Genomic DNA, 12,480 nt, shown 5'->3' on the forward strand with positions numbered 1-12,480 from the left:
CCCAACTTGCACAGTGTAGCAAGTGAAATGCAAAAACAAATCATGCTTTCCCGTAAAAGCGCCGAGTATTAGCTTCTCAGTTGCGAACCAAACCTGGAGTATCTAAAGTTTACAGTGCATTCAGGCCATATTTTATTAATACCATTGGAATAAATTTGTTTCGTTATTGTACGTGTCGACAGAGCTAAGGGGTCTCGTTTTTACGCGGTTCAGTAAAATTCGTAACTAGAGCCTTCGTCCCATAGGGAGCCCGGTGGTGTCCATACCACTTGCTTCGTTCATGAAGAGACGTCAAGAATCTATGCGAGGTGCATCCGGCTTCGCCAGTCTGGTGGTACCTGGACAGACTGGAAGAGGTTCCAGAAGCTGCCGGTTGCTAAGTGACTCGATTTTCTTGCTGGTTACGCTAAGCCAACTTACTGAACGGACGCTGCTGAGGACCTGACTTGTATTTTGTATTCGCTTGTCTGTTGGTTCTCAGGCTCAGTTTGTTACAGAGAAATGTATAAAACTGCTGAAAGTGGTCCACTACATTTTGCCTACAGTTTGTTCTCAGTTTTGTCATTCGCAAGTTTCCTCTTATCCAAATCAAACGCGGGCATTTGTAAGTGTTTGAAGGAAGCAGGACGAAATGCTCTTTGGGGACGAAAGAAAACACAATGAGGGGCATTAATGATGGGTTCATGCCTACTTGCATGAGGTAGGCTATAAGCAGTGTTATGGACTTTGGTTTTATATCGTGGGAGCATTATCGAAAATTGTAAAGGAAATACTTTTCTTCTAAACATTAACCCCATTATTTAACAAACGAGAATGATTTGCCTTCCGTTCCGTGTGATGTGTGAAAATAGTTGTCCGAACCACTTGCTCGGGTTTTGAAATTGCTTATGTCATCCAAGTAAACCCCATTACGAATATTAAAAAAATACAAATGTCGTAGTCAATGTAAACGAACCCCTCCATGCGAAAGTGCATCTCGTTTCTCATTCGAGAGTGAATAGTGGCACAATACCACCATCCCCTCCCCCAAATCTAAACTTATGCACAATTTCTACATAATTGCTTGAAGTAACATTACTTCCAGAATTATACGGTAGACTAAATTAGTGATTGTGCGTGTGTTCTGTTATGACAAAAGTTTTCATCTCAAGTGGCGAACGCTGTATCTGAATCAGAGAAAATGAGTGCAGCTCAAACGAGCACGTGATGAAGTCGTACTGCCTGCTGATTGGACACTTGCTTTAGCCTGTTGCTGCATGAATGAGAGATTCTGCCCGAAACTTCGTCGGTTTTCTCCCTTTTCGTAAATGAAGTTAAATTTTGCTGTTTCGAATTCTTGTTTGTTCTTAAACCCTGTTTTGCACGTGACTGGAGATTTTCCTGCAAGTTTTGGGGAGTGTTATCCCTGCGTTCGTTCGTCACTAACTAAGGTCAGCAGAGGATAACAAACACGCAAGAGGCGTTCTTTGCTTCCCGTAAACTCTGATTATTGTAGGTACATGTGGATTCAGCACAGTAAAACGAAGAATCAGATTGTCAGTGCAACCTGTTCAGGTGAGAACGCGTTGCTAAGTAAACCGCAGAGAAACAAGTTCGCTGAGCTGAGCTGACCTCCGTTACTCGAAGTTCGCGCTGTACACACATGTACTTACGCCGCTAACGCATGAAATTGAATGTTGTATTGTGTTGCTGTAATAACTAGATAAAATCATGAAGGGAGCTCATTCACTGCGTATACACCGTGCAGGAACATCGACTCATTACGCAAATAAATGAATAAGCCCGCACGCACTTCCCTGTCAGAATACACTGAAACGCTTAATTGTTGATTTCTGATTGGCTAGAAACATCGTCTGCATTTATGCCAGACATCCTGCTAGTCAGCCGCACTAAAATTTATTTCCTTCGGAAAGATAACATGGAAACAAACAGAGTATGAAGACACGCGAAGTTATCTAATTCTAATTGAGGGGTTCCTTGCATTCCTTGCAAACAGAGCATAACACGAACATATGAGAGGAAGTCTGTCAGCGAGTCCAGTTTCGGATTGCCTGGGTCAGTACCGGTCCAACATGGCGGCCGACTCAAAACAACACTCCTGAGGAGCGCCTGTTGAAATCCCTACGTCCGTCCGTCCATACTCATGTAACCACTCGAGAAAGGCGTGATGGATTCTCGTGAAATCGGTTCAGTGAATTTTGTCTACACATCCCAGTTTTGGTTAAAACTGGACAACGATAATGGACACTTCAGCTGAAGGGCTACCCACACGTCTGCACGCCTCAGTGACTTTATGTCCGGGCTACCCTGATTACATTTTTTATTTATTAATGCTTTGGTTGAAGGTTGAAGCTGAGATTCGTTCTCATACATTTAACATGTGTTTCATAAAGCTGTCATTAAATGATCGCAGGAATTGTACGAATTACAGAAACTCTTGTGCAAGGCGTCATAACAACCTCAGCGAACCACGTGGTTCTGGAGTGGAGTTCCGCCGATGTTGCTTTGGCCAAGGAAGATCATTCAGCCCGTAGGGTCTGAACATCGTCGAAGTTCACACGTGTCTCGTTTGGGCTTTATCTCTGTTTCAACCATTTCGTTTGCATCATTCATTGATTCGCGCTGTCTAAGCCAATGCAGATTACGTTTGATTAAACCTCACTTACTTAATGATGAATTTACTTTTGATAATAATTAATTTTTAATTTTTGCAGTTTTGGAATCTTGCTGCAACAGATAAGCTTACGTAACTCCATAATTAGTGTTTTTGTCCAGGTGTCTCGTACGGAGCTTCAGTAACTGCCCCGGTCAGTTCGTTGCTCGCACTAACACCTCACCCCCCTCCCCCGTTCCATAAGCCTACCCGTAGATGTAACCTCATCCTGAGACATCCCGTTCGGACCTGGGTTGATGTCTTCGTGACGTCACATTGTCCGCTGGACTGGCCATTGCGTCTCAAGCCTTGCTGTCAACTCAGAGAATATTCCTTCAGCTGAAGACGCTGGTCCACAGAGAAGCTGTTGTGTCCTGGGAAAATGGAACGTTAAACGAAAGCAAATTTTGGTGGAATGCGTTGGAGTTAGGAATTTGAAAATAAATACTAAGTGTAAGAAATTGTGAAATTTCTGTAAAAAAATATTTAAAAAGAGTTTAAATAGTTTCAATAATTTTATTTTAAAGGATGATGTAAAAAAAAGTGAAGATTGGGCGGCAGAGATTTGCCAATGACCTGTTCTTAGTATTACATAAAATATTTTACGTAATGAAACGATTCTGTCGCTTTGACTGGGGTTGTGGGGACTTGTAATAACTTCGGCAAAATGAATTCAGTTGCCCTCCGACGTACTGTACTTTCATCTTATTAAAACAATAAAAGGATGGAGAATAGGGAATAAGTTGCTCGTGCAAACGTGCAATTTATAATATGCTACCTCCGCTAGTTCCAGCGTTCTGATCGGCGATTACGGACCGACGGTTGTGCGAGGAATAGTGGCACATGTAACGCGCTTATTTACCTCACCTCGTATCGGCAGCTCGTGTGGTTTTCTGTCAGACCATGCGTGTATTTGGAGCGTTCTTTAGATACTTCAAATCTTATTAACGTTGTTAAACAAATTATAAGTGCGTAAATAAGAAATTTATCATTTGTGCGTGTTGGCTTATGTATTCAGTGTTCCATGCGTTAGAATGCCAGCCATTAAACCGGATACTTGTTTACCAAATATTTATTCGCTTTTAAATAATCATCTTGCTCTCATGGATTAGGTGAATCGCCTGTTTCGGCCTCTAATTTGTTAAGTTCCCTTCCATCTTGTTTGTGATCTTCCTATGTCTCGCCAGAAAGACGGACAGTAGTTATAAGCCCCTAATGGACCGCGATTCTGTTCCATCTTTTGACATTTTCTGCCCCCATATACCTCTGCATTCTGTTATTTTTTCAAACAAAGGGAAAAGATCCAACTTATTCCGTGTGTCCTCATTTCCTAACTGAGCTGCCTTAGTGCAACCTTTTACAGTTCCTAGGCATTTCATTTCTGATCCCTGAATTCAGACAGACTGCCATACTGAAGATGCGATATGTAATTGTAGTGTTTCTGCTAATTTATGCGCGATAATTTATATTGCAGATAAACATTATTTTTTGAATGAGCTATAAAAATACTCCCACACATCACTACTTCAGTAATTTTAATAAATCTTGCAACGAAACTTTGTATGTGAGGGACTGTCGAGTTTCGTGTTCTGCCTGGACCCTGAAAACGCGTGGAAAGTGAAAGCTGCCTTCTTCAGGTGGATATGGCGTGGTGTTCGTTTACGAACACAGACACATTTTGTTTCACCGATCTTTCACGACATTCAAGTAATTTTCTTCCAAATTTCGGTTGACACGACGTCAGTCCGTCGAATTTTATATGCAGGGCTCCTCAAGAGTGACGCCGATGGGATAGTTGAACAGAAGAGAATCGGAGGCGTCGGCCACGTTTATGCCAGACGCGTCGGAGGGCACGTGGCAACCGCTGGTTTACATGCGTTGCTATGGAGATCGGTGGAATCTATCTTCATTCCTCCAGTTTGCCTTTGTGTAATGGTTTCTTTCCAGCTCCAGGTTTTTAATTTGTAAACGCGTTGGCAGTAAAGTGGTTCGGGGTATGGAACCTTTGTCTTGCGACTGAGCGCAAGTTTGCCTCCGAGCTGCTTTAGATTTGAAGTGCCCGTCCCCGAACGAAGCGAAGTCCGTCATTGCCACACAACCCCACTCGCTGCAAGGAAGAGTCTTCGCGTTGTGGACTTAACACTGATTGACATTCTTTTGTTTTAGTTGCGGCCAATGAAAAGCCAAGCTGAAGCCGAAGACCGTCTCACAGCCAGCAAAGCAGCAGGCGGTAAGTACATCTTTACGTTAATATTGTGCCTTTGCGCACTGCACTGAGTTCGAATGCCTTCGCTGAAGTCAAAGTGGACGCCGGAAACCTTATTGGCATTTTCATGATCTACGCTTACAATTAAACCCTTGCCTGAATCGAGCAAATCGAGATGTTTCTGTGGGACAAGAGTCTCGGTTGTGAGCTTCCGCCCCAAAACAGCCAGCAAGTTCTGAAATCTGAGAACTGTTGCGTCGTCAGAGTGGACAAGATATTTGGCCGGACAAGTTGATCTTGACAGCGATGATACTCCTTTCGTCAGAGCTCCAGCATCCATTACAGTCGCCCGACTTTTAGTAGCGCGATATTTTCTTGCACTTGAAATAAAATGAGGGGACTGCACAACGTCTCATTGAATCATTTGAAAACTTTAGTGTGCCGAACGCTTCCAGGCATTGGCAATTGCGTGTCTATCACTGACGAATGACCACACTCGCTGAAGTTCGGCGACAATTAATAAACTCATCACACGGTCATATCGATATTTGACTCTCAGACCTCATATATATATTTTTCTCATTGGAGTGTTCCTTTCCTTATTACGAAACTTAGGTTAGGTTTTGGCCTAGAAATGCCTTGACGGTGGTCCAGGTCTTCTTGTCCGTGATAGTAATTCTGAAATCCCCAGTGGAGTCTAACCATTTGCAAAACAGCTAGTCAGACCTGCCAAGCGAGTAATAGTAGCCTTTAATTTGCGATCTTAACATATTCTTAGCGTCTTACCATCTCTATCTATGCCTTTATGGTGCTCGGACTAGCTTCTTCGTCAGGCAGAAATAAAGAATTACTGCTTTATGATCATTTTAAATACAGATTTGCTTTTTCCTAATCACAGTTTTAGTACATAGAAGGGACTAGTCCACTACGAATCATCTTAATAAGATATGAATTTTGTGACAATAATATAAACTACACAGTTCTTAAAAATTATGGCGTTCTATTTTTTTTTTTTTCTATAGTGAGACTGCGTGTCTGGCTGTCTTGTACTGAAAGACATTCCTACGAGCCTGCTTCATAATTCGTAAAGTAGTTCCATTTCACCTCTTGAGCCCAGGAGGAAGCGACCACCGTTGAGCCACTTTTGAACGCAGCACTCTCAGTAATTGCATTATATGACATTAATAATGGCGATCGAAGCGAATCAAGTTCATGAGAACGTAAGAGATGGTGGCGGGACGAATGCCGGAGCATATCGGCAGATGGAACTGTGTTGTAAACCAAAGGAATTAATGCAACTTAGCTCCACAGCCGACTGCACGATGCCTTGATGGGCACTGGCATTCCTTCCTGGAAAATGCGTTTAAAAAATGCGGTGTGAAACGGTACATCTCAAAACCCAATTCGAAAGTGGGTTTTTGCTGCAAATGACGTCTCGTACTTTATTACATTAACATGGATGTACGAGGTGAGGTTTACTAGGACGTTGCGCCATCGCTGTATATCACCGTTTCGGGAGAACATATTTCCTCCATCTTCAGTACTGAATTTCTACATATTCATAAATTTTATGACATTGCGAAGTCAGTTTCAACGCTTACATAAACTTGAGATTTCTTGGTTTGCCGGAGAATAAAGTGTGATTATGGTATCCTGGGCTGTTAAGTCGTGTTCTGGAACGCAACCAGCACTTGCCGGCTTCGAGGTCTAGAATCCCCGCGCGTGAAGGAGCCAATTGCCCGGATTCCTGTTCTTGCTGAGAGGAAACATGACCGAGAAGCACCTTGTCCCAGTTCCCGTTGCCCTCCGCCGTGCATCCGACTCCCACGCCCGTCTTGGCTCCGAAGAGAGGGTGTGACGCGTTCCTCTCAAACGCTGGTAACTACGAGACCGCGAGAGGACCACACAGTCCCCACGGTCATTGGCATCAGCAGCTTGCCATGCCTGTTGCGTTCCTGTGCCAATGCCCGCAACTCTTCCAAAAGATCATCGTCCATGTGTTTGGCCATGGAGAATTTAGAGCGGGATTCTTCTGAGGAGAATTCGAAGAACATGGTTTCCCTGTTACCTCTGTCTTTTTCTGTGAATTTGACGAAGTTTGCGTGTTCTTTATTACATCTGAATTCGCGTTGTACTCCAAATGAATGCACCTAATTCTCACCTTTCCTATTTTAACGAGGTTCTGGCGGATACTGAGTTGGCCAGCCTGTTCTTGAAATATGGCCTCACCACTGGTCTTTCTTCTTTCTGGCTAACTGCTTTGAAGTCCTGACCTTCGTGCACTAGTTTACAGTACATCCGTGTAATACAAAAAAAGTAAAATTGTAGTTTTCCGTATTTCGGTCACAAAAGTCAAATGTTTCTCAAACTAGCCATGTCTGTAATTACAATGCGGAGATTTTTCAGAAACTTTCGTAGACGGGCCTGTGCACATGGTATGCCCGTGAGGCTGTAGGGTTTCCTCCGAGCCAAATAGGGTCTGCAGATCTCGGTCGATAGCAAGTGTTGCATGTCGGTTTGACATATTTTACGACTAAACTTTTCAGTTTGCTACATTGCGTTTGCCTCCGACTTCAGATGTACAAGCAGCAGCCAACTTGGTGGTGTTTGTGGTGGGAATCTGAATATGCGATCGTGTAATAGCCCCAGGAACGTCATAAAAGTCTGTCTGTTTCACAGACGGGAACAAACCATGCAGACAAGAGGTAACAGTCGATTGCATTTACTCGGAAACAAAAATAAGTCCGCGTCTATTTTGCATCTTACAGTTCCCTGGTCCATTACTCGGCGAAATGTTCTACGTTTTGCAGGAAATGCAGAGAAAACTGTCCTGACTCTCTGAAGAGACGATGAATTCAGACATTCCGAAACAAATGCTAGTGCGACAGCAGTTGGTCTCGGTGTAAGAACAAAATTAATCTCGGGATTCCTTGAATATGTGGCAGCCGCGGTTCTGCTCTATGTGAGGGCCCAGTCCGCGTGTTCACGAAGCGTAACAGGAACTGCTCAGGACTGCCCTTAAATATGAGTTACTACATCAACAGACTGGCTCCAAGGAGCCCAGTTTGTTTGCTTGAGAACTTGGTAGACGATCAGCACATGCCTGCCAGCCTCTCTTGGACATCCAGAGTTCAGGCGAAACCGTCAGCACTAAAACAACACAAATTCGTCTATCTTTATGATATCCAGTCACCTGAAGACGGAGATAGAGTCATTCTTCGAAACGTCATGCCTCAAGAATGGGAAAATTGGACATTTTTTATTTGTATAAAGCTGACAGTCGCTCTGTTTGTCAAGAAATTTCCCGCATTTAATGAAACTTACCTTGTCGTTTTCAAAGGATCCGATTCCTGGACCCTGTCGTCCACCAGAAGGACGTAATGCCCTGTCACTAAAGCCTAGGTCTTTTTTCAGTGTGCACTATCCTAGTTTTCGTCGTGCGTGCTGCAAGCCCACCCACATTATAATTCTTTAGTCGAATGGTCGACATCATTCGTGAAGGCCACGTATCCCATGCCAGTACTGGGCTTCGTGATTCTGTCTTGCAAAGTGCGAACTTGTTGAAAAAACATCCGAGGTTCTGCAAGATGCTCATTATATAAACTGCAGCTTTGAATCGGCGTGTTCGCCTCTTTATCTGATTTGAATCTCGGCGTGCATGTAACAAGGGCATCAGTGCGCATAGGCCACATGGCCCCAGCCTCGTAACTGTGCGTGTCAGCCGAAGAAGTTTCAGCTGCTTCACTGGCGTCAGAAAATGGTTCTCTCTGACTCCAAAGAACAGAAATGTTTGTTATTACTCTAAAATACGTGTAACGGCCAGAAAATTCGTATCGCGTAAACTCAAATTAGAAAGAACTGATTGCTTTAAAAGGGAATTTTGAGTGCCTGAAAAAGTGTCACTGAACTCTGTTAAGCAGTGTAGTTCCGTGAATCATTGCATCTTGTTCCACTTTAACACCTGCTAATACTGCACCTCTTTCAAGTTAAAAACACTCAAAAGCTGCCGAAGGTTCCATTTTGTTTTGAAACAGAAAGCTACGCCGTCAACCGTCTTTTAATGAACACCTTTTTGTGACTCCCAAAAAATAAAAGTGTTAGTACTGAATACAAAACCAAGATAGATCGAATCGTGCGATATATGTGAGTTTATTTTATTTTTAGAATTTACCTGCTAAGGCATAACACTGAAGCTAGAAATTCTTCACGATGGTTCAAGAACGCCAGAGTCTTTACATATCATTTCCGTTGACATGCTTTAGGGCATTATAATTTTGCAAGAAATTGAGAATTGTCTTCAAACAGCAAAACATAAAGAGTGCTTTAAGTAGTTCGCAAGTAACCTGAACTGTTTTCCTCTCGACTCCAACTGTAATCTTTGATCGTCCCGTGCGCCAACTTCGACCTGCAGCAAAGCGTAGACTGCAGGAAGAACTTCTCCTTTGTTTTACACGAATTCCAACTTCTTCGTCTCCCTTGGTGCGTAAAAATTTTGACGTTGAATTTGAAAAGGAACGGAGAAGTGGTCAGAACGTACACTGGCGCCACCCCGACCTTTACCTGTTGCAAATTGCTGTAGGCGCATCCATCACCTGTAATGTGTGGTTTGGATGACAGCTACAGAGCACGAGCGACTAGGTAGCCGGAGCTTCTCCCCACGCCTCATGCGGTCTACCGCAACGCTGGGTGCCCTAATTTGCTTTGGAGCCGAATCCATTGATGAGAACGCCACTTACAATATAAAGAAATGCTACAAACTCATGTTTCACAATGAAAATAATAAGATTCTCACTATGGAAATCGTTGTAAAAGGAAGTCTGAAATTATAGGTCGCTTCTCATGTTGTTGATTGATGAACTGCTCTTCCATAAAATTCTGGGAATTAGTATAAAGTGACTTTCACATTTTTTGTTCCGAATTTCAAAATGTGGGGTGTTGTGTTGGAACAAAGGAAGTATCAAATGTGCAACTTTTACGCTGACCTTGTTATTCACAGGATCAGTTGGGGTTCTCGGCACTGGTGTGTCTGCCTGGCAGGACGCCGCGACGTCTCGCAACTGACGAACCCATGAGAGAGAGACTAGCGTTGTCTCGTTTATGAAAACGCTGTCAGACGGCGGTCAGTGGTAATTATTTCCTGGCATACAAACACTGATGTAACCTTCTGATTCACGACGCCATGCAGATGGTTGCCGGCTTTTAGGAGAAACGAACTGTTTACATTCCTTCCTTAATATTGTCTTTCCATCTTCTTCTCGGTCTTCCGATCGGTCGTTTTATAAGAAACTTGGGGTTCTGTAAGTATGCTTTCCAGAGACACTTTTGCTGTAATCGTAAACAGTGTATAATTTTTTACGTGTAACTTGAATTCTACTTTTTCGAAGGCCTGTTTTTTTATCTGTTCTCACAGAACTTCATGTTTCCGGGTTTGGTACACGACTGGAAATTTTATGGTAAATATAAAGAGAATAAATGTTGTTTTACTCATCGAACAATGTTCTCAGCAGGAACTTTACGAAATCCCAAACTTCTTTTGAACGATGGCAGGTTATGTGACTGAAGAAGGGAGTTTGACCCTTTGAAGTGGACTTGGTGTGTCATCTGTGACTTAAACGATTATTTCTTTTTAAACACGTCCTCGTAGTCATGGACACCGCGTCGTATGCTGATAGTTTGTCTTCTTACCAATATTAATTTCACAGCGGCCATTTTATGTAACAGTAAATCTGGTTAGGAGAGTATAAAATGTAGTTCAGCGATAAGCCATTTATGCACTGCGGTAAATGTTGCCAACACATTTGTCGCCATAATGCAGTTCGTAGCCAGTTCTTCAGGGAATCATGATGCAAGTTGAGTTATGTACAAACACGACATGCATATATATACGCGGTGCGTAGCATTTTCTGCTTAGATGTCAAGAATTGTAAATGCAAGTGGAACTAGTTTCTGCCATGAGCTGGTTTCATTAGTAATTGTAATTAATGTGTTCAACACACGAGTTTCAGTGGACAATACGAACGTTGCAAGGAGATCGGAATTCATCTGTTACATAACCGTCGAGTAAGTCGGACGCCGTCTTCAGGATGTGGGGCCTGAAAGAAGGAATATTCGGTGATTTCAGTAGGCAGAAAGTTTTCAGGCAGAATTTTGGTAGCAGTGCGCAGAATCATGTATCGGCTTTAAGCGTCACAGGGTTCTGTGGGCTGAGCAAAAATATGGACGGAAATTAAACAAATTCAAACAAAATTAAATAAAAGTAGACACGTCACTCACAGATAATCGATGAGTGTCACATTCCTCAACCACCTGTCAGTGCTGTCTGGATTGAAATATTGAAAGAGCAGCGAAAATATCGATGGACTGGCCAAATGAAGGTTGAATCTGAGACAGATCTGTGCCATCCAAAGCGAACAGGAGAGAGAGAGGGGGGGGGGAGGGGGGGTCATTGTGGCGGTCCGTGAAGTACAGATGTTCGCATTTGCAGGTAGCGGTTTAAGAATGAGCCTTCTTGATGCTGGAAAACCAACCAATCCAAAATATGTCGGTAAAAAATTTTACATTTCAGAATCACCTACAAAATTTTCGATTTCGTTGTTTGCTGCCAAACCACTCCACACAGCGTTCCATCCCATTGAAGAATGCGCGAAACATTTTTATTTTGTTTTCTTTAACTGTCTGTCTGCCTTCGCAGTGGTACGGCAGGTGATGACACGTAGAATGAGACTGCCCGGAATTTGGCAGCGTTGCTTAGAATTGTATAATCACAAGGAATTTCTGATTTTTTTTTATATTAAGGAAACAGCAGTATCTTTTATGGGTCGTGTAGTCTCTCAGTGGTTACGAGCGTTTCGGAAATACTTACCACCTCCGTTTTCTCTTTTACCTTAAAGATGAAACGTTGATAACCACCGGAACATTACGTGGCATCACAACTCAAGAGAACTTCATCAACATTTTTACTACCGTGAAAATAAGAAATCTCCCTCTAGGTCCTAATGGCTTTTAAAAAAAACCTTGCACACAATAACAAATGTTGCCTTAAGTGTTAGTCGGTAGTTGTTGAAATAATCGCTCAAAACCAGGAACTAGGCTTAACTTATTAAACAACTTGATAGTTGGGCGTGAGAAGCACTACCATTGCCACGTGTGAGGACTGAGTCATGACGTCATGATAACAACTGGCAAGGAAAAATTGCCAATACCAAAATTGTAAGGATGTCGATAACTGGATATGACACGGCGGAAATTGTTCGATATCGATATTGATTCAGCCAATCGACATGTCCTCTGAGAATCTGAAACAGTAGAAAAATTTTAATTGTAATTTGTTTGTGTTTGGGGGAGCTGGGTTCTCGGTCTCTTGCTACAACTCATGCGTTCGAGATTCTGAGACTCGCGGTGCGAATGGTTTCGTGACTAAACTTTATTACTCTTTATACTTCCTGATTTTCGTTGCATGGAAGTGAATTAGACCTTCCCTAGTACGACAACACGCAATATAAAATGTTTAAGACGGAATTAATTTCGTTTAAGAAGATGGCTGTGTTATGGGTTGTAACACCGTGTAGTATGCTAGAAGATAACCAAGGTTTCAGAGGTCGTTTCTGCCTCCATCATCAGG

The 12,480-nt window shown here is 42.8% G+C and overlaps 1 protein-coding gene across 4 annotated transcripts in view; it reads left to right on the forward strand.

Annotated features, from left to right (window-relative positions):
• The window catches only part of LOC110832591 (uncharacterized), a 364,557-nt gene that overhangs the window by 167,341 nt on the left and 184,736 nt on the right, over positions 1-12,480 (forward strand). For all 4 annotated transcript variants that reach the window (XM_087352088.1, XM_087352091.1, XM_087352089.1 and 1 more), the window contains one exon: positions 4,820-4,883. In XM_087352088.1, the coding sequence (XP_087208214.1) occupies positions 4,829-4,883 (55 nt within the window). In that variant the 5' untranslated portion in view covers positions 4,820-4,828. The remainder of the gene's footprint in view (positions 1-4,819; positions 4,884-12,480) is intronic.

The sequence above is a fragment of the Zootermopsis nevadensis genome, unplaced genomic scaffold, assembly GCF_977971745.1.
Source record: "Zootermopsis nevadensis isolate Lab colony 2312 unplaced genomic scaffold, Znev_1.0 Znev_ptg000020l, whole genome shotgun sequence".
NCBI lineage: Eukaryota > Metazoa > Arthropoda > Insecta > Blattodea > Termopsidae > Zootermopsis > Zootermopsis nevadensis.